The sequence below is a fragment of the Xyrauchen texanus genome, chromosome 34 (assembly GCF_025860055.1).
Source record: "Xyrauchen texanus isolate HMW12.3.18 chromosome 34, RBS_HiC_50CHRs, whole genome shotgun sequence".
Lineage (NCBI taxonomy): Eukaryota > Metazoa > Chordata > Actinopteri > Cypriniformes > Catostomidae > Xyrauchen > Xyrauchen texanus.
Window position 1 is genome coordinate 25,951,314 of NC_068309.1, and position 23,303 is coordinate 25,974,616.

Sequence of the window (23,303 nt, forward strand, 5' to 3'; positions counted from 1 at the left end):
TTTATTATGACCCACTTTATAGATCTGCAGAAATACCAACGTGGTTCGAGAATTGGTTTTGCTTTATGACCCAGTTTTTACGTTGAACATTAAGTGGCAACCCAACACAGAAGCAAACCCCATAACCTGCTGTGGCCTGGGTTGTTTTTAATGCACTTTAACCTTGATTTGTCTTGTTCTTGGTTTTTGAGGATGAGGGCATGTCATGCAACCTGTCTACCTCATTTAGTTAGTTTCTACTAAGTAAAATATAAATTTGTCCCCAAATACCTAAAAGTATTATTGAATGTATGGCCATTTACATCAATGACAGAAGATTGATCTATCTTATCACAATGTGAATTTGGTAACAGAAGGACAATAATTCTGCTGCTGAAATTGTTCTGTGCTTACCAAAATTCAAAATACTACACCCAACCAATTGGCTGAAGCTAGGGTACGTGTGATCTCCAGTGTTCAGGGGAAATATCCAAAAAGAATAGTGTTTTTTAGTTGTAAATGATTTAATACAGTCAACAGGAATGCATATTGTATTAACCAAACCACAACCATAAGCCTAACCATCAGTGGAGTAAAAATTAAATTTTAGAGCAAAACTACAACCTCCGAATCGCACTCAATATAGTTTATGTGAACGCAGTTAATTCCTGGTTTCCAGAACCTGTGTCTCTGAGGTTGCTTGCACAATGCATTATCAGCAGCACTAGTGAGAAGTGTGTTTATGCTTGAATTGATGCAAAAATGTCTGATGGGCAATGGCGCTTGTCAGTAGTTTGGATAAATGGGGTCGATTTCAGGGTTCATGAACGTTCGGAAGCAACACGGCAATTTCCTGGGTAGGCTATTTTATTGGAGATCATCAAAGTACAGGAAGCGTTTTCTCCTTCCTTTTAAACGTTAAAAAGCCTATTAGTTTTGCCATTCTATTAAGCATTATTATACCATGGTTCGAAACCTCCATTCTGATTGGCTGAAATGCGTGCATTAAAACTGTTTAATGCACTGGTAGTTCCAGTCAGTTGTATACACCATTCTATATTAATGCACCTTCTCTGCTGTCCTCCGTAATGACATGTTTACCATGTGTGCGAGACTTTTATGCCTCTGTTCAAACAACCTCTGGACGCTAATATAGTCTCATAGCTGGGATTACATCACACAGTCACATACCAAAACAACATCATCAAGTCATGCAGTTCCATCTTTATATCAAATGTGAAGCACTACAGGAAACACGGAAAAGACAACAGTGTTCATCTGCCCCGTATTACTCTCCAAAAGCACTTGTAAGGAAAGTATTAATTCAAATAAATGTAATATTATCACACTACTTTACCTCTGTGACTGATTTAGAACAGGAACAACTCTAAATTTAATAACTATTATTTTTATTCAACAAGTCAAAATTTGTGCTGTGAAAATCAATAACCGCTATAACTACTCGATGCTGGCAAGAGACCATGGTAAAAGTGGGATTATCCACGGCTATGTGTGCGTTAAACGATTAACACACACGCTTCGTGCCAGGAGGTTCTTTGCCTCCACATCATGCATTAAAATTATTTAACACACAACTAGCCATGGGTTATCCCTTACTTATATGTTAAGTTGCATTTTATTTCTTGCACTTAGCATTGTTTTTGTCTTTGCTGTCCATAACCCTATAAGAACAGACCTGGAACGACTTTTTTTTACCACTGATTTAGACCATTTGTCAACCTTGAACTTGTTTAGGTTTCAACAAACTCAAATGAAACCTTTAAAGCAAGTACAATGCAAGCCATGTCTTCATGAAAACAAACTGTATTGTTGTTAGGTCAATCAATTTGAAATAAATACAAGCAGCTGGGCATTAACATTGTGCAGAATCACATCTACTGTAAACAATATTTCATAGCATTTCCTGTTATCAAAAAAGTCCCAACGACAAGTGTCCATAATTAAAGTCTAAATGAAGACCATTCGGAATTGATTGCATCATGAAAAGTGGTTTTATACCAAAATGCCATTTTAGGGGCGAAAGATGAAAGAATGTGAAGACAAAATGTTTTCTCTTTTGAATAACATGCACCAATGAATTATGCACAATAAGACCAGGACTGTGTATTAAGTAAGTGAATAGGGTCAATTTTGGTTTCATGTGGACTTTAAAGATCATCACACATTCACATTACTCAAACATCCTGTATTATGTTGTGTGACTTATCATTGAAGCAAAGGATGCAACACGACCATTCAACTATAGCTCACACCACAGTTTCTCGAGCTGGATTAGAGCTCCCACTTTCAGACAGTCTCTCCTCTAATGGGTCTGCTTGTATTGAAGCAGCAGGAGAACTCGCTTCGAAAGACCCCATGCTGGAGCAGGACTCCAGTGATCTGCTTGTCTCTGTTTCTTCCACTTCATCTCCTAACTGGAGAAACTGAGGTATCATCAAATGTTCTTTCTTCAGGAGACCTCTCTGATCATCAGCACTGCAACACTGGGCTCGGTTTAACAACTCCACCAAACCTAAACATTCCACCAGTGTAGAAATATGCACTTTTAAGTAAACAGGTGTGTTGGAATATAAGAAACAGACTAGCAAGTAAAAATTAGGAATTAGCAATTATATACTTCACCCTCCATGTCATATGTTCTCCTCAATCCAGGGTTCCTCTGTCTTGCAGTTGATCTGGATACTCCTGGAGGGAACATGTTTGCATCCACAGCACCTCTTCGATCCTGGTGATGGATACATAGAACTTCATAAGTGACTGATTTGGAACTGTGGCAGGGCGGAGGGCGGGGCCGGGTCGTGATTCTACACATGATCCCTTATCAGGCTAAGCAAGCCTCCGAGAGGGATAAAGGTTGACTGCGGAAATTGTGCAGTAGAGAGAGATAGTTTACGGACATGTCCGTCATGTGTGTGTGTTTGTCTTCTGTTTGAGTTTGAAATTAAAATATTATTTATATTGACAAGCCGGTTCTCGCCTCCTCATTCCCATTGAATCCTTTACACTGGTGCCGAAATCCGGGAAGGAGGATGAATACACCGTAGTAGAGTTCTCGCCACTACCGTCCACCCCAACGGAGCAGCCGTGGCCATCTGCCGGGGGATGAGGAGCCCGGCCGCCTGGAAGCCGACGGCTGCCGACCGCGAGGGGAGAAGGGGCTCCTAACTGACCGCCTGGAGCGGTCAGGGCCGCTGCCAGGGGCGGAGGAGTCACCTACCAGCCGCTGAAACCACGAGCGGGGAGGGTCTTGCTGCCGACCGCCTGGAGCGGGAGAACCACTGCCAGGGGCGGGGTAGACCCCTTCTGTTCCCCAAGAACGCGGTGGGGCGTTCCATCCGCCAGGGGCTGGAGGTCTGCCTCCGATCCACCCGGAGAGGCGCGGCTGTCGTCCGTTAGAGGGCGGAGGAGTGGCCGAGGAACAAGCTGTGGTGTATCGGAGAACTGGCGAGTACGTTTTTTTTTATTTTTATCTCTCTCTCCTCTCTCTCTCTCACGGCCGCTCCGCGTTGGCCTTTTCCCTCTCGTTAAAATGTTTGTGTTTTTTGGGGGGTACTACACTGTTACAGGAAGTAACCCCCCTATTTAATTATTTCTGTTTCCCTCCCCTTGTCCCCTCCCTCGTCCAGGTAGACTGGGATAACCTGCCGGCAGACGGGGCAAAAAGGCACGCCCCTCCCCAGGGAAAGAGGGCCCCCCCATGATGTATGTCATGCCGGGGTCTCCCCTGCCTGAGAGAACAAGGGAGGAATGTGGCAGGGCGGAGGGCGGGGCCGGGTCGTGATTCTACACACCCGGTCCCTTATCAGGCTAATCAAGCCTCCGAGAGGGATAAAGGTCGACTGCGGAGGATTGTGCGGGAGAGAAAGATAGTTTACGGACATGTCCGTCGTGTGTGTGTTTGTCTTCTTTTTGAGTTTGAAATTAAACTATTATTTATATTGACAAGCCGGTTCTCGCCTCCTCCTTCCCATTGAATCCTTTACAGGAACATTCTACATTTTCAGCAACAAATCAGCAACTAATTATTCATGAGATCATATGATTCGGGAATTGCCTACTTTGTAAAGGATAAATGTGATGCTGCCTTAGAATTTGCCAAAAGAAGGTACCTTTTGGAAAAAAACATGTTGTAGGAAGCACACTTATGATGTCCTAAAATTCTGTCTAGGTAGGCAGATTACTAGATTTTGGAACAGCGCAAATCAGTTATATCATCCTAAAGCAGTAAATCCAGACTCACTTGTAATGAAGAAGGTGAGAAGGTGCCCTTTGAGCTGCTGGCCTGATGATCAACACCTGTGAGATAGATTAATTAAGAAGACTGATTCCAGAAAGCAAGAAGGAACAATAATTTTCCAATGTAGAAATATGACATATACATTTCACCTACCTACAGCATATTTATCAAATTTAAAAGCCAAACTAGCTACTGTATGCATTCAGGTACAGACGCTCAGAATGCTGTCCAGTGTAAAAGGTTTAATGCTGCACAGGGAAACAGTGAAGGGCCCCACAACATCACACATGTATTCTGACACGTTTTCCACAGTGGTCAGAACTCTTGAGACTCTCGCAAATCACTTTCTGATCCATTCCAAGAAAATTGCCAAAAGCACAATACAATATATTTTAAAGTACATCTTTACTGTGTGTACATCTAACCCTAGATGAATGGATACTAATGTTCCCATTCAGTAAATTCAGTGGCTCTAGGCAATGCCTTGGATCTTCATACATTCAGGGACCATTCAGGGACATGTAGTCATGGCAAGTATTAGTTCTCTGGTAAATCTGGATGCTTAGTATTGCTGCACCCATAAGATGCAAAGCATGACCTCCATACCTCTATCAAGAATTAGTGTCTTATTGGCCAGAGAGGTGACTGCTGTGTTCATATTTATGATCTGTCCACTTCCACTCTGAGAATAAAGAACACAGTGATTAAAGTGGTGTGAGAATATGATCACATAACAGAAGTGTTGGATTTAGGCACCTTCAAGAAGAAGAAAAACATAATATTTAAGGAATATCAATACACTTTTGCCTTCCAAGAACTATAAATAAGAAGTAATTAGGATTATATTAAATGACCTGTTCTCTTACTATAGTGATTCTAAATAGAGCGCAGCAGTATGGTTCCTTTTTATTTTCTATGTAGAGAAATAGTCTCTGACACTTTCTACCAGTCAATCATATTGCACATTCTCATAGTATTGTAGTTTCAGCAAATTAATGAGGGTCAATTACATTTTTTGCCATGTTGTTCATATCAGTTGTCAGTTGAGGGCACTATTTTGCTGCTGTTGCTTTTGACAATCGCTTCTTCTCATGCCGGTCTCAATAAAACTAATTTGGTATTTTTGGAGTGCAGAGTTTTAGAAAGAGGGGGCATGGCTAATCCAACAGCTCAATTTGTGGAAATTACAGATTGGCTAAAATCGCTTAAAGCACCTTTAACATGAAAACAGTAATTATGACAAAACAACTCAACCATGACCTTCCACTCCCATAAAGCATTGAAAAAGATGCAATTAAGTCATGCTACAATATCAAGCAACTTGTTATACTTAAACTTATATATGGTATTTTATACTTGCATTCAATTACTTATATTGTACCGTTGTTGATTAGGCTATTTAAGGTGTAATGCTTTATGAGATGAGTAGTTAATTCCCTCACAAAAGACATAAAGTACACATTCTTTATTGCTTTGGTTTGGTTCAAGGCTAAAAAGTCTTCATTGAAGAATTTTTTTAAATGCTTATGAAGAAAATGAATGAGAAATATAATCCCAGATCCCAATCTGCTGGAAAAGTGGATGGTCACTGTTGTGCTCTATACCCTATCGCATGAAGAGTTATCTTTACCAAATTGAGTTTTGTGCTTCTGTGTGTTTCTAGGGGCTTCAACAGACACAAAGATGTTCAATGATGTTCAAAACTGCCAGTGTCCTAGATTTTCAGCAGCAATTTAATAACCAGAGAAACAAAAAACGGGAAAAAAATTCAAATAAATCTCTGCTTGTATACAACTGTGGTCCATCAAAAAGGTCAAAATGTTTAACAAAGAACAAAATTAAGCATTTGTTCTGGTCACTCTAGAGCACCACTCACCATAGTGACAGTGGCGTCCTGTGGCCTGAGGCGGTATTTTTGAAGCATTGTTGCAAGTGCGTCCTGCAGGGTCTTATTGGACTTCACCACAACAGCCACTGTCTTCCCTGCAAATGCTACCTTCACTCTGAACAAGACACACAACACACACACTGAAGATATAGTTTACCTAAAAATGAAAATTATGTCATTGTTTATTCTCCCTCATGTCATGTCAAACCCTTATGACTTTCTATTTTCCATGGAACACAAAAGATTCATTTAACACTCATGGACTCAAGATTCATGGACACTCTTTTGCATTTAATGAAAGTAAATTTGGACAAAAAAATAAAAAAGTATCATAAAAGTAGTTAATTGCTCTTGCATTCTATTCCAAGTCTTCTGAAGCCATATGATAGCTTTGTGTGAAGAACAGATCCAACATTTGTTGTCTTTTAAAGAAAATCTTGACATTCACATTAGCTCTCCTAAGCTCTAAGAGGTTCTTGAGAGTGGTAGTAATGCCTACTTCATAAATTAATTGTTCTTTTGAATTGCTTGATTCAGTTCACAAAACTGGAAGATCTGTTTTAAAAGTTTTCTAATCAAACTGATCTGTTCTTGAGTTTATCAAGGCAGTGGTTAAGAACTCACTTGAGCTTTGTGTTTTCCTCACACAAAGCTATTGTTTTACTTCAGATGTCTTGGAACATAATGCACAAAATAGTGCACAAGTATGATTCTTTATCGTGTTTTAAAACTGTCCTAATTAAAATAGTGGCCAAAAATGTTGTGTTTCATGGGAGAAAGAAAGTCATATGGGTTTGTAGCAACATTAGGGTAACTGACAACAGTTGTTTTTGTCTGATGACAACAGGCATTTTAAACAGACTGTTTACACTTAAAATAGAACCAAGGAAGGTATGCTGACAAAAATTGTATTTCTGTTTGCACAGTACTCACGCAAAAGTAACCCTCAGTTCTAAAAACACCTGCTGGTCCTTAAGCAAAGAGCTGTCCTGGTCCAAAGACAGGGGTTTCTATACCATGACGTGATATGGATAAAAAGTAAGAAAAATGTAAGAAAAGATGCAAAACAGTAGTTCAGTTCCAAAACCTAATGGGCTACTTCACAGCCTATTGTCTACATAGGCAGCTGCCTAAAGCTGCGTTCACACTACCAGCGACAAAACAACCTCATCTCATTCATTTTCAATGAGAGCTGGTGACTTCCGGCAACAAGAGCGACCGTTGGCTTCCGGATGTGGGTGTTTCCAGTGATGCGACAAAGTTGAGAAATTGTTACATTTATGCAAATGAAGAGCGAATTTTAGGAGCAACAGAGAGAAGATGATCTACAAGAGAAGATGGTAGAGCTCACATGATCCTAATATTTTAATAATAATAGTAATTGTAAAGAAACAGTGCTGTTTAGACTCTCCATACACACCACTAGCGACCTAACCGCCAGCCACTGGCGACATGCAGCGACAAATTAGCTGACAGTGTGAACGCAGCTTAAGGCACTATCGTAACTGTTACCCTTAACTGTGTGACAGTAAGTGACTGATTTAGAACACAAATAACACAAACAACTTTCCTAAAGCGTGCACGTGAGAATGAATTCTCAATTGATTCCAAGAGTTCAATGTTAGCATGTTGCTATACAATATTCTAATAAGCATAAAAATACACAGCAATCAATTTTCATTAAAATGAACAATATGTATTCATGCTTTTCAGTACTGAATGAAATTAATGTTTATTTTTTAATTAAAAAATCTAAATGGCAGACAGACAGCTATCTACCTGCTCTGTCCGCCATTTTGATTTTGTAACTGAGCTTGTTGCAATGCTTGGATTTCCTTCTCTGTTAAGGAAACATGCAATGCTGCCTTAGAATTTGGCTACAAGGATTAGGAGGCAGCATATTTAAGTTGCCTACCATTTGGAACAGCCTTAGCGTCAAAGTGTACCTTTGATGCCTTAAAATGCCTCCATATGGAAGCTCACTAGGTTTTGGAATATAGCATATGGAGTAAATCAGAAACTCTATGTCAAGAACTTATTGTTTAATTGGTCTTACCTTGTCTTTGCCTTGCAGATAGATGATAATGTCTTTCAAAGGAAGGCCTCTTTTCTCACACAAGCCGGTGAGCATGCTGCGGACAGTGAGGCCAGGTCGGGCCGGGGTCAGAGAGGCTGTGCCATCAGGCAGGAAGACACAGCAGTACTTATCAGTCTTTCCTTCTGCAGAGTGTGCTACTAATTTCTCAACCTGCAACAACAGATATGTGTTACAGTAATGTACTGGAATGGCAGGTACAGTATAACACTTGTAATGGCAGACTTAGAGGCAAATTACCTCTAAACTCTTCAATCCACACTTGAAGGCATTTGGGGATTCTGGGTGTGTGAACAACAGAAAGCAGATAATTTAATACATGATCTAAAACAAAGACTAAAGCTAATGTAGGAAAAGTCTACATTTATAAAGTCTTAATAGTTCAGTTTGTCCCATTTGTGTTCTGACATCATAAAATCACCTCCCCAGGAGCTTCTCTTTTCTTTCCGCTTGTCCTTTCCAGTCAAGCCTTGCAGACTGATCTTTCTCCTCTCTACCCCATCATCAGACTCCGCTGTTCCTGACTTGACCTTTAACTTCTGGAAAAGAACAAATTAATTTTAATCTCCTATTATGAAATTATTCTGTGCAAGAAATTGGAACTATGAAATAGAGTCCATAAATTAAAGGAGCTGTAAGCGATTGTATTATGAAAGGTATAAAGAAAATGTTTCTTCTCCTTGAAAAATATCACAGAAATAAGTGTCCTGAGATATCTCACCAGACTCTGTGACAGCTTTAAACTGTTTAAACCACATAAAAAATGTGTGTGGGCTACGGACACATTCTTTGATAAGCCAATTAGAAAATTTTGATGCCTGTCAATCATTTTGCATGTTCTCATAGTGTAGTAGTAGTTGAACATTCAGGTTTCTTGTAATATTCAAAAAAGTTGTCAGATGAGGGCACTATTTTGCTACTTTGCAACAACCGTAAGAAGACGCAATCTGTCTCAGTGCTATCTTTGGAGGGTGATGTCTAGTGTTATGGCTTAAATCACTAACAGCCCTTTTAAGTTAGCATTGTTTTACGTTTTTACCAAGGCTGTCGATTTAATGCATTCATTAATTGTGATTAACTATATAAGAAATAATGTTTTCAAAAAATGAAAACAATTCATCATTCCCCTGAATTTTCCTATCGTTAGAGCAATTCTAGATTGAAGTACCACCTTCATGTTTTTACGAGTCTCAACCAGCAGTGGGCAGTAAGCGCAACTCCAGCTCTATAGGCAACATGCAGCTGTACAGATGACAAACCGCAACAAACCACAGCAGATAGCTCAAGATGTTGAAGTGTAACAGGTCCTAATCGACCCGCTCCGAATGGGACTCGAACTGGCATCTCTGGCATGGGAGGTGGGCGTGCTTACGAGGAGACTAAAGGCTACAACCTCTAGCGTCAGTCGCTAGTGCGCCTCTTGAGGCCAGGGGAGTGAGGTTTGCATATCGGACAGCTATCTACCAGCTGGCTTCTGTTACATAAGCATTCTTGTGTTCAAACACAGCTGGAGGGAGCGCAACTCCGAATGCAGGTATCTCGAGATGTGTTTTTCTATGTTTCAAACCACATGATATTTGACACAGCATCCTAAAAACGCTGTTTATGATGCGACGCATCCAAAGTGAAATGCTCCAAAAGTGTCTGCCTGATGCAAGGCCGTTTCTAGGCATAGGCGAACTAGGCAGTCACCTAGGGCGCCACCACATCAGAAGCCATGTTAATCGATTGACAGCCCTACTTTTTGCACATTAATTCATGCAAGATTGAACTAATCCCCAGGCCTTGCCCTGCTGAACAAAGTATCTTAACCATTAAATGCATGGAAATTTTCCCAAACACTCTTAAATATTCGTGTCTTTAGAGACCCTGCACTTATATCTATCAAAAATGGATGTACAAAAGACCCAGATAGTGTAAAATTGTAAAAATATTTTGAAGACAATTAGAAAATAATCAAATCAAATATATTTTGATATTTTTGGATGTTTTATTTTTCATGAATTAAAGAGATAATGCAAAAAATTAGGGCAAATCTTCAACAGGATACATTTTTTTCACACTGAAATTTCATGAGATGCAACTGGCTGTCAAACACATATTGAGCTATACATAACACATAATCTACACATGTGTAATGTATGTGTAACTTGTGTGTATTTTCTCAGCCACTTATGGAGTCTAAATATATGCAAAACTTACATTATTTCAGTAGTACTTACTGTAAACCAGCTAAGACCAGAAAATCATCTTAGCCTGGTTTAAGTTTTTTTCAGCAGTCTATCCTATCCATCTGCAGGGCATGAGTGCAACCTTGACTTAGCACCTTCATGGGTTCCATACCTCCTTATTTCTGTTGTCAGTCTTGGCTTGCTCTCTGGGTGAAGTACTGCTGGTGTGTTTTGTTGAAGTGATGGGTTTTCCACGAGAGTCCAGCCCGGGCAGAGGCCTGCCCTCCACATTAGCCAGCATGCAGCTCTGATAGAGCTGAGAGCGCACAAAGCGAGTATAGCTGTCAAACTTCATCAGCTTGAAGATCTGTAGGGGGAGAGATGGAGGATGGAAGGGAAATGAGAGGATATGTAAGGACACTTCTCAAAAGGCAGTCAAAAGAGTGTGGGCTCTTGATTTAATTGCCTTTAGTAGCACTGGATAATTGAGTCGTGATTGCTATCTGTCTTAAACTAAAGTGGTTTGCCTCAATGCATACAACATTTCAAAAGCTTCTTTGTCACTTTTGAGCATAGAATGAAAAGACATACTCGGTAACATACATTTCTTTGTCCTTAAGCTTCACTAAATAGTGCAACTACAACAGCATCTGCTGTCATATAATTTGTCCTTGCATTTCCTTGGTTTTTGATCTTATTTTGCTTGCCAGAGAGATGCAAAATCTCAGTCTCTACTTGTTTGTTGTCGCATTGTCAAAGATGAAAGCATTTGAAATTGATTATACAGCACACTTACAGTTTTTCTCAATCGATTTGGTACATTTCTCCAAACTCGGGTAACTGCTCTCAAAACATTTAACACAGTGATCTGTACACTTCGTAATTGTCCTAAACAGATAGTAAATTCTCCTTCATTTCATACAAATTACAAATCAAAAGCATAATTTTCTCAAAACACTGTGCACAAAATTCCCTAATGTTATCACAGCAGTTCATACAGCCAACCAAATCTTTAATATACCAGGAAAAACTTTTGCAGCTTTTTCATTGGTCTTCACAAAGATCACAAGCATTTTTGTACCATTTTCAAAACACAACAAACAAAACTCTATGAATTGTAAAATAGTCAGTTGCACACCTTATGTCCTCAATTAACCCCAAATTGATATCTGATGAGTTAATAATCCACTCAACACAGAAAAAGCCAATTTCCTAATTGTTCACACAGCTGTCTTAATTACAACAACTACAAAAGGGGAAGAGAAGAAGAACAAAGATGAATGAGGAGAAAAGACAATAAAAAGAATGAGCAGTGGAAAAGGAAGAGGTGTAAGAGTGAGAGGTGGTGGACAGGGTAGAGGGAAAAGAAGAGGAAGAGGAGATGGAGAAGGAGCAAGAAGAGCTGAATATGTAGGAGAAAGAAGAGCTGAGGATGTAGGAGAAAGAGAAAGAAGGGCTGAGGATGAAAGAGAAAGAAGAGCTGAGGATGAAAGAGAAAGAAGAGCTGAGGATGTAGGAGAAAGAGAAAGAAGAGCTGAGGATGTAGGAAGAGGAGAAGAGAGAGGAGTAGAGGGAGAAGAGATGGATAGATTGGAGGGCAATGGTATAGTGGAAAGAGAAAGAGTAGAACATATAAGAAGAGATGGACAGAGAGGAAGAGGAGGGCGAGGTATAAGAGGAGGGCGAGGTGTAAGGCAAGGTGTAAGAGGAGGGCAAGGTGTATGAGGAGGGCAAGGTGTAAGAGGAGGGAGGAGAGGTAGAAGGATAGGGTACACGCGTGTTTCAAATGAAATCAGAGCCACACTGATTGACCATGTCATAAATCATGGTCTCTCACTGAGAGAAGCTGGGCAGAGAGTTCAGCCCAATATAAACAGATCCACAGTGGCTTCAATTATCCGCACATTTCAGAGGGAAAACCGGTAAGTAACTATATCATTCTACTTCTACAATGATAGTCCATGTAGTCTTGTTTGACATAGGTCTAGATTTCTACAGTAAATGTTCCTGCTTGTCCAAACATTTTTCAGAATTGAAGTTCGAGAACATTCAGGTGGACGAACAAGACTTCTTTCAATTGAACAAGAGCATGCCATTGTTGACATGGTGGTCCAGAACAACACCCTCCACCTCAAAGAAATTCAGCAAAGGATAACACAGGACAATCAACTGTTCCACAATATCCACCAATGCAGTCTCTCCACAATTGATCGTGTTCTAAGGAGAAATTCAATCCGAATGAAGCAAGTATACAAAGTGCCCTTTGAGAGGAACTCCGTTAGAGTGAAGGAGTTGCGATTCCAGTTTGTTCAAGTATGTGCAACCCAATTAATGCACTTTTATTGTCAAAACAAAGATATATTTTTTCTGAATTTTAAGTATGTGTCAAACTATTCCATGCTACTGTAAGTGAAAAGATTTAGGCATATCTATGTATACTGCTGCGTCAAAGTGTGAACTCAAACTTCAGCAACAGTTTCACAGTAGTATTGACTGCAATCAATGCCATTACTGTAAAACACTAACTTACTGTATTGTACCTTGTGTTCTTTTTACTCTAGAGAATCTTGGAGTTGGATAGAAGTGCAACTCATTATGAGTACCTGTATATTGATGAAGCAGGCTTCAATCTTCACAAAAAAACGAGAAGAGGGAGAAATGTGATCGGCCGTCGTGCTACAGTCAATGTCCCTGGACAACGAGGAGGCAACATCACTCTCTGTGCCACAATTTCTACAACTGGTGTTGTGGCACACAATGCTGTCTTGGGACCATACAACACAGCAAGGCTCCTACATTTTTTAAATCTCCTCAATGAAAAATGCCCATAAGTTTCAAGCATTATTTTTCACCATCATGATCAGGAAGTAACTCTCGAACGGATAACTATATACAATTATATTACACAAGATCAATGTTTTAAAATGCTTATTGTACTGTACCTTAATGTATCATTATAACATACGTATAAAGTATGACGTTTCGTGTGTAATATAAGCATGCCCTTTCGTGTCTAATAAAAGCAAACTACGCTCCAAAACGTTAGGTGGCGCTACTCGGTTTAGAACGTAAGCTCCGCCCCTCACTTCCGGTTCTGGCACTGGAGTTAGAACGTAAGCTCAGCCCCTCATTTCCGGTTTTGGCGCTGGGGTTCTGAAACTGGTGGTGCTGTGGGTCTGCAGCTGGATACTATAGGGTTTTCTGAGCGGCCAAGCGCCCCCTGGAGTGAAGTGTAACTTGGCATTCAGTTTTCAATGTATTTGTAAACCTTATTTCCAATAAAGTTTAATCTTTTAAAAGGTTATTTATTCATTTTTTTTCAGTAAAACACAATTTATGTTAAGCTGTTGGTGGCACCCTAGGTGACGGCCTAGTTCGCCTGTGCTAAGAAAAGGTTCTGTGTCAGACGTGACCCAAAACAATTGAGAACCACTGGGTTAGGTTAAGGATTAGGGGTAGGCATACTCAAATAAACAAAACAAATACAGTGTATGAATGTGACATTCAACTATAGCAAGATTTTAGCATTTCACCTGTTATTTATCTTGCAGGGCGCAGACAGACCCTTTTCACATCAGCAGGAAAAGTTTCCAAGGGATCCAGTGTCTCTCTCATTAAACTTCTAAAAGCGTGGCATGAATGCAAGTGGGTAACCTCAAAATATAGGCAAAACGTCACAGGAGAGGAGGCATTGGCTCCACTAAGTTCTGATTCACTCATTAGGCTGTCATTCTATCAATACAATAATCCCCAGTTTGCCCAAATTTCATGCTTGCAGCAGGTCTCTGCAGATCGCTATGAATGGGATGAGCTAAAGAAAGTGGATGGGCTGATTACAGCGTAAACAACTAACTGACTCAGATATCAACACTTTTGGTCACGTCCAAATCAAAACAAACTTAATCTTAAAACATTAAATGGTCTGTGAATGAGCCAATTTTTTAGTGAGGCATCATGTAAGCCAACTGAATGACATCATGACACCTGTAGCAGTGTTAACAGAGTAGATGACCGCAATGATCCAAAAATAAGGTGACTAAAATAAACAGATAAAAGAAAAAGAAACAATAGAACCCACTTTATATTACAGTAGGTGTCTTTAACTATGATGTACTTAAAGGTGCAGTAAGCAATTTCAGCTGTTCTACTTCTACTAGACTGAGCCGTTGTATTAGCCACGCCCCCTCTTTCCAAAACCAGCAAAACCTTTCAAAAGATACCAAAAGAGCTTTATTGAGACAGACATCATGCAGAAACGGTTGTTAAAAAACAACAGCAGCATAATAGTGCCTTCAACTGACAACTGTTATGAACAACATGCCTTAAAAATGGCAGCAAGACTCAATAATTCCCTGCAACTACAACACTAAGTGTTAAATGATTGACAGGTCGAAAGTGTTATTGTCTGCGGACACATTTATGTTTGCTGTTAACAGAGTCTAGAGCTGTCACAGAGACAGGTGAGATATCTTATGACACTTATTTCATTAATATCACTCAGGGAGTAGGACCATTTTTTGGCTTAACTTTCCATGAAAAAATTATTTACAGCACTTAATTTGATTCATTTGATTCAATGTACTTATTATGTAAATAAGTGTTGTTGCATTGTACTTGCATTTAAAGTACCTGCATTAAATTACATCTGTAGCTACACTGTAAGTACACTGTTAACCCTAGCCCTCTCCCAACCCTTACCCTAATATGCTATATGCCTTTCCGTACAGAACTCTTATATATGGTCATGAACATATACAGTAAATAAAACCATTTTGTTGTAATTTAAAATATGTTGTGGCATGTATGTGAAAGGATGTGACTTTTTTATCAGATCTTATGGACAAACAGATTTGAGATATTCTTCTTAAAATCTTTGTTTGTGTTCTGCAGAAGAAAGAAATTCACACACACCAGGGATGGCATGAGGGTGAGTAAATGATAAGAGAGTTTTCCTTTTTGGGTTAACTATCCCTTTAAGTCTGACAGAAGCTTAAAACAGCTTAAAACACTAAAATCATCTTTAAATCAGAGTAATTTTTCATTTTATTTGAAAAATCTTTTTGTTATTATTTAATTGCCATGGTCAATTTTATCACAATCTAGGGATTTGTGAACCCACTATTTGGAATACCCACTATGTTAGGGTATTATGTCACATACCTGTTGCTGGGCCTTTTGAAAAATGTCAGAATGGGGGTTTTGTATGTCTTTTTCCTCCACTCGTACCCTGTCATCTATATTGATGGGACTTGTCGCGTTGCTGGACAGGAAGCTGTTGTAAATTGATAGAGCCTCTCTCTTCAACTATGGTAAGAAAAGGCACAATTTTACACCAACACATGATAATTGTCACTTGTATGTAGAGGTACATGTTGGTATAAATGCAAGTCACAAATATGTGTATAGTTTATTTTTTCTGCAGAAATAAAGAAAGATAAGGAACTATAATGTTAAAGTAGAATTGGACCATCATTATTTGTGGTGACTTACCTGCTCAGTTTGACTGGCAGGTATCTTGCGAAACTTTTCACATGCCAGCCAGAATAAGATGTTCTCAGCACTGACCTCAGATTTCAGAAACGCCTGTGTTGAATACAGATCAGTTCACATTTCAGATTCTCAACTGCACCATCCGCACTGATACCAGAACATGTGCCAAACCTGAATTTGCTACAGTCTGTGGACATACACTGCTGCATCATTATTAAAATCAAATAAAGACCATTTCTTTTGGGTGTTCTGGCTTGCATCTCCGTTGGCCACCAAATCAGGAATTAACAGGTTTATCAGTCTCAGAGCATTCTCACCTAAATTGTCAAATGCCAGTTTTCTTTTTCCCTGCAAACTGTTCCACCATTTCAGCCCCCCTGATAAAACAAGCTCCACACCTCTTCATTTCCCTATAATTACAGTGAGTCATACCGTGGGTTGTTTTTCTCCTCACCACTTTTCTTCTGGTTTTACTAATTTCACAGTGAATTGGCATTGAATTACTTGTGTTGCGTGGTTGGTAAACAAACATGAAACAGTGTTCTAAAAGAGCTGCAGGTGAGAGTCAAGCAACATGATAACAGCTCTCCTAAGCACTCTGTTTATTAAGAATCAGTAAGTGCAGAAGGATATGACGTGTGTGTAAAGACTGGCTTATTTTTAGGAAACCACTTCTTCTTTTTTCATATAAGTGCACAGAAAGAAAGCTAGCCTGTAGTGACAAAAAAATCTGCTGGAATATAACCAAGCAATGGTTTATTTTTAACTATCATGTTCTTTTGGCCCTTTAAAAATTATATTTATCTTTGAAGTCTGAACTTTGGATCTTTTCAATACTTCTTGACTTTTACTAATCTTATGAGAATGTGTTAAATAGAAACATTTACTTGACACTGTGATAGACTTCAATTAAATAAAATATATTACATTACTTATGTTTGGTGTCTCAGAGACCCTATAAACAAGGTTAATTTTGAAATGTCTTGAAATATTTGTATACTTATATACATCATTGGGACCCCAAACATAAATGTCATAAGTCAATCTCAACAGAACATGAAGGTTAATGTGATAATACCATTGTAAAGCAATGTGAAGTAATATATAATGAATTACAGCAAATATTCCACTCAGTAAACTCTATATATTATTAGAAAAACCATTAATGAGAAAGACCTACACTGCAATCAACAAAGTAAATCAATACCTTCCCCAATTATCCATTACTTTCGATGCATTTCGATGCATACTCTCAATGTGACTGTGGGTATGAGTGGTGTTTGTTTACTCACTGTGAAATAGTGCACGCCTGTAGGATCTTCCAGTAGTCTCTCAAAGCTGACGGCCCAGCTGGCCACCTGACCCACCCCTCTCGCCCCCTCGCTAGGTACAGTGGGCAGGCTGGAGTTACTGCTGGAGTACTGTGTAGCTGTACGCTCATCGATCTCCAGCACATTCAATTCTAACACCCATGAGACGATGTTGAATGGCACTGGCAGGTGAACTCAAAACATTTTGATGCAGTAAAATCCATTTTTATTTGTTTTGTCTATCTATACAATGGACACTGTAGCCACACTTCGAAATGTAGGCATATTTTTGTATTTTATAACACAATATCCCAAGCCAACTACAAAAACCAAGTGGCATTTCTTTTTGTTTTTAAAGATAGCACAAGCATACTTTTTCCAAACAAAACATAAGTTTGTTAGTTTTAAAACTATACAACAATAGTCGCCAAGATAAATGTATTGGGATGCTTTCTTGTTGACAATCTTAGTTGAGCGTGTATATAGTTAATGTGATGAACTACACATGTAGATACTCTGCTAGGACACTTATGTGAACCAGAGGGGAAATTACTTCATAGAACCACTAAACCTGGGGACCAGCTGCTCAAAAGTATTGCAAAAATTGCTTAAAAATGGTAGTTTATTTCTTAAAGGAATATTCCAGGTTCAATACAAGTTAAGCTCAATCGACAGCATTTTGTGGCATAAAGTTGATTACCACAAAAAATAATTTAGACTTGTCAATTCTTTTCTTTAAAAAAGCAAACATCAATGTTACATTGAGGCACTTACAATGGAAGTGAATGGGGCCAATTTATGGAGGGTTTAAATGCAGAAATTTGAAGCTATACATTTTACAAAAGCACATGCATTAATTCTTTTGTTAAAACTCATGTATTATTTCAGCTATAAAATTGTTTATATTGTCAATTTTACAGTCATTTTAGGGTTTAAGTGTTGTTAACATTACATCGTCATGGCAATGAAGTGGTAAAATTGGCTTTAACTTTACACAGAAAAGATTAATAAGTGATTTTATCACACTAAAATCATGTTAACATGCATATGTTTATGTATTGTGGATATAATTATGAAATACTTATGAGTATTTTAATGTTACAAATTGGCCCCATTCACTTCTTGTAACGGTTACCCTGTCTTGTCTCACTGTTGCCCTTTGTTTGTAATTTTGTCACTTTTGTTATTCCTTAGTTTTCACTTTTGTCACCCTTGTACCTCCATAGTCTTGTTTTCCCTCGTGTTCACTGTTCATTGTTTTCACCTGCCCTTGTTAATTTGCCTTTGGTTTCTGTTAATCACCTTGTCACCTAGTTTGTGTTCTGTTTGTTCATTTGGCCCCTTTTTCCCATGTTTTTGTATTTATATCCTGGTTTTTGGTTTAGTCCTTGTCTGTCGTTGAATGCTGTTGTACGTAGTTTGTGCTCGCTCCCATGCCTGTGTTCCAGTTCCTGTGTTTTCGTGTTTTGTTTTCATTTGCCCATCGTGGTAGTTTTTTGTTTATTCATGCCTGTTTGTTTCCTTTAATCAATAAACCCGCATTTGGATCCTCATCCCTTGTCTGACTCCGACCTCATTCGTTACACTTCTATTGAAAGTGCCTCGATGGAACCCAGATTTTAGATCTTTTGTTTTTTAAGAAAATGAGGGGCGAGTCAAAATGTATTTTTGTGGTAATCAATATTACGCTACAAATGCTGTCGATTGAGCTTACAATTTTTTACAATCATTTTCACACATTTCTCAATACTAAGAACATATCAAAACTCTCGATACAATCTGCAAAACATCTGTCTATGTGGACTAAACCGTTGATCAGATTTCATTGCTTTAACGCAAAATCCATTCAGTGACCACATCTATCAAAAATCATGAAATCTTTTGTCACTCGCTTACAACAACCAACAAACTTTATGCAAGACTTTTGCACTTGTTTGCGTACTGTTTCAGTACTGTTAAACTACAGTTCAAAACCTCACACAAATCAAAATTTTAAGAATGTGCTACATTTCTATAATAATAGTATACTTATATCCATGACAAAAATAAATAAAGTAAATAATTTTAATAAAACAACTGATTTCTGTTTTAGCTGAAGACCTACCCAGATGTTTTGTCATCTATGCCATTACCGTCTCTACAAAATATTTTTTTGGAACAGTTCCTTTTGCAAGCATGGATCAACAAGTAGGTAACAGAGAAGCATTGGCAGGAGAAGGAGAGGAGTGCAAATGTGTGGTTGAAGACCAATGAGGGCAAGACCAAGAACTGTAGCCTCTGATGAGATAAGCGCTACTATTATCGATCACGTGATAAATGATGGTCTATCTTTGAGAGAGGCTCATCTTAGACTGCAGCCAAATCTCCCATGCTTCACATTGGCACCAATTGTGTGAATATTTCAACAAATAAACAGGTCAAATATGCATTCTGCCTAACAGTGAACCTAACAGACCTACTTCACAGTTGACAGTATGATGTACGTACTGTTCTGTAAATTGAAATTGCAGAACTACTTACATGTATTTTTCTGTCTGTGACATTGTAACTCTTTTCAGTGTGCGCTTTTTTGTTATTTTGGAATTATTGTGCCACATGCAAACGTGACAGCTTTTTCAATTGCTAACAAGCATTGTTCAATAATGAAGCCACATTTTCAAAACTCTTCACACATTCAGCGAAACAGAAGTCTATATGGACCAAACTGTGAATAATTTTTCACTGCTTTCAGACAAAATGCATTCAATGACCACATTTTTCTAAACCCACGAACACTTTTTTCATTCATACTCCTTGGCTTGCAAAACACTTTATATTTTCAGCTCATTTTTCAAATGCTAACACACTGCTTTCAAAACTGATAAAAACACATTCAAAACAGATTGATGTCAAATTTCAAGCATTTCTGCAGTAATTATTTTGAAATATAGAAAACCTTAGCAGAAAATGAAATAATAATAATAATTCCAAGCTAATTGCAATTTCAACTGAAAGCCTAACCAGATGTCCTGCTTTAGTCTCATTACCATGTTTTAGTATACTGTAAGAGGATAGCTTGGAACTGATTTTGTTTGGAAAATGGATCAAAGAAGACAGGTTGGTGAGGAAAGAGGTGTGGTAGAGAGAGGGAGAGTGCATGGAGGAAAAAGGAGTGGAATACCAAAAGCGGTGATCTCTGATGCAATAAAGGCCACAATTATTGACCATGATGTAAACCACGGTCTCTCTTTGAAAGAGGTATGAGGGTGCAACCAAATCTGCACCTTTCAACAGTTGCATCAATAGTACATTTTCTGGCAAAACAACAGGTGACATAAGCATCCTTTGATGATAACTGAACTACATATTACAGTACAATACAATATGTCTACATTTTTACATGTACTGACATTTTGAAACGTATTACAATACAGTAATTGTTGTGTTTTAGGATACAAAGGTTGCCTCCGAGAGGATGGAGAGGCAGAATCTTTTCAGATGTGGAGGAAATTGCCATTGTTGACATGGTAAATGCCAACAATGCAATAAAACTGCGGGTAATTCGGGACAGAGTGCTGGCAGACAATTTTACTTTTGGAAATATGAATATGGTCAGCACGACGGCAATTGCTAGAGTCCTAGAGAAACATAAAATGAGGATGAAGCAATTGTACACTATACACTTTTTTAGAGAAACAGTGAACATGTAAAAGAACTCTGGTATCAGTATGTCCAGGTAAGATATCTGTTCAGTTACCAAACTGTAAAACTGTCTGTGATTTAGAGGGTAATGGAGATGTAAGCCAGCCGAACTCCACATACTTTTATCTTTGTGGATGAAGCTGGATTCAACCAGGCAAAACACGCCACAGGTGAAGAAATCTGACTGGAGAGCAACCGTGGATGTCCTAGGCCAGAGAGGAGCTAACATCACGATGTGTGCAGCACTGTCCAGTGATGTTTTGCTGTTACACAAACCACTCATTGGCCCCTACAATACAGAGATGCTTATTTCTTTTCTGGATGACCTGCATAATCAACTTGTGCCAGAAGAGGAGAGAAGGCGAGGGGCATCAAACTCCCCTACCTTCTTTGTTGTGTGGGATAATGTGGCATTCCACCACTCTGCTGCAGTCACAGACTGGTTTGCTGCACATCCTAGGATATCAGTATTATTTCTGCCTCCATACGCCCCTTTCTTACAGTAAACCCCATATAGGAGTTTTTCACTGTGAGGAGGTGGAAGGTTTATGACCACCATCCACATGACCAGGTGACTTTACTGGAGGCAATGAAAGCGAGGTGTGGAGACATTTCTCCTGAAGACTGCCAGGGTTGGATTAGACATTTCAGAAGGAACTTTGCAAGATGCATTGCCAGAGAAGGCATCAGGTGTGATGTTGATGAGAACTTGTGGCCAAATACAATCAGTGATTAGACTACACATGTTGCTGATGTGTTGAATTTTTTTGTAATTATCATTTCAGCCCCGGCATTTCAGGATTTATTTTTAATTTTTTCATCTTTTTATTTTCACAAATAAAGTACTATATTCAAAGAAAAAAAATTGCAGCATTTCTGATTCATTCTTGGTACACATGCTTTAGTACATTCAATAAAGTGAGAAGGAGTTATTCTATAATGAAATGCTTATTTATGTGAAAAACCATTCAAACTTCAAAATCATAAAAGTTCATAATTTATGTAATGCTCCCTGTTGAAAGTGTTTTTTAGGTCAGTGTGATATGAATGAAATGTATGTTTTCTGAATGAGAATTGTTGCCAGTGTTATGGTGGAACAAGCTTATTTAGAGACACATATGAAGTGTTTTGTTTGTTTGGTCAAGATTCATGTTGGTAATGCAGACTGTATGAAGAGTTTTGAAAATGTGGCTTCAGTATTGAACAATGCTTGTTAGCAATTGAAAAAAACTGTAAAGCAAATTGAAGAAAATTGCAGCATTTGGAGGACATTCTAAACATCTTGCTTTGTAATAGAATATTGGTTTACAAATGTAAAAAGACAAGCATACCCTACAGTAAGCCAAAATTAAACTTCTTGTAATGATTCCTGTTGTTTGTGTTTATTAAGTCATGTATTTTTGAGTTACAAAGTATTTCTATTGGGAGAAACAGTTTGCCAGTTTTTAGGTAAAATGAATTTATTTTGAGATATGGATGAAGTGTTGTGATGTTTGTAGAGCATTTTGGATGAAAGATTAACTGTTGTGCTAGTATAAAAGTTGGTAGAGATGATTGTTTGAAGAGTTATGAAAATGCATTCTCAGTATTGAGAAATGTTTGAAAATGATTGTAAAAAACAGTAACTTGTATTGAACCAGGTATATTCCTTTCAGTCTTAAACAAACAGATGCCAGTTTCTTTGGAATTTTGTTATCTATGCAATGACATCCATACTGTGCATTTTAAGTGTTGCTTAAGAGTCCAAAACTGTCCAAATAAATGTTGGCCACTGTATTTACTTATATAATATGTATTTATTTTAGGCTCTAAAAGTGAAGGGCCTTTATAGTAATGTTTACCATTTCAATGCAAGTCACTACAACAGCGCTTCACATATCACAGTGCAAATAAAATCCAGTGTACAAACATGTCAGTCGGTGAATCTCAAGTGCCTCTATCGTTTGTCAAGTATCAATGAACTGATTCAGCTTAACGGTTTTCTTAGTTTGGCAGTGGGAATGTTTGAGACCGACTTTCATGTTAGCTTGTCAGCAAACATTTTTTATTTTACCATTCATTTTCTGCACTCTTAAACTGTCCCCTATGGGTACATATTACCCATAAATTCAGTTTGACTGCATTAGGCATCTACAAATATTTCCAATACTACTTTTCCAAACCTACACTCATTCATGACTGAATCACTCTTTTGAGTCGGTTCTTTTAAATGAGATTAGCAAAATGGTCTGAATCAGTTTGTGATTTCGTGTCTATAATTTGAATCTCAATGTTTTGGAGCAGTTTTGCACTCAGTAAAACAGTATTGGAATACTTCAGAAAACAGAGAACAAACAAAGCGCTGAATAAAATTTATATTTTCCGACAATCAAAAGAAACAAAATCTTCAAATTAATCCCATTGTTTGCCAGCGATGAATGAGGTCAACGCT

The 23,303-nt window shown here is 38.4% G+C and overlaps 1 protein-coding gene across 5 annotated transcripts in view; it reads right to left on the bottom strand.

Moving 5' to 3' along the window:
- Positions 1–1,132: 1,132 nt before the first annotated feature.
- LOC127628061 (regulator of G-protein signaling 14-like) overlaps positions 1,133–23,303 on the bottom strand; it is a 30,534-nt gene continuing 8,363 nt past the window's right edge. For 2 of the 5 annotated variants that reach the window (XM_052104732.1, XM_052104730.1), the window contains 13 exons: positions 17,174–17,343; positions 15,882–15,974; positions 15,552–15,695; positions 10,564–10,758; positions 8,642–8,759; positions 8,461–8,501; positions 8,182–8,373; positions 7,059–7,135; positions 6,114–6,240; positions 4,844–4,919; positions 4,241–4,296; positions 2,623–2,725; positions 1,135–2,512 (listed from right to left, as the gene is read on the bottom strand). In XM_052104732.1, coding sequence (XP_051960692.1) covers positions 2,247–2,512; positions 2,623–2,725; positions 4,241–4,296; positions 4,844–4,919; positions 6,114–6,240; positions 7,059–7,135; positions 8,182–8,373; positions 8,461–8,501; positions 8,642–8,759; positions 10,564–10,758; positions 15,552–15,695; positions 15,882–15,974; positions 17,174–17,343 — 1,658 coding nt within the window. In that variant the 3' untranslated portion in view covers positions 1,135–2,246. Of the gene's footprint in view, positions 2,513–2,617; positions 2,726–4,240; positions 4,297–4,843; positions 4,920–6,113; positions 6,241–7,058; positions 7,136–8,181; positions 8,374–8,460; positions 8,502–8,641; positions 8,760–10,563; positions 10,759–15,551; positions 15,696–15,881; positions 15,975–17,173; positions 17,344–23,303 lie in introns of all 5 variants that reach the window. The other 3 variants (XM_052104731.1, XM_052104733.1, XM_052104734.1) reach the window with 3 other exon arrangements.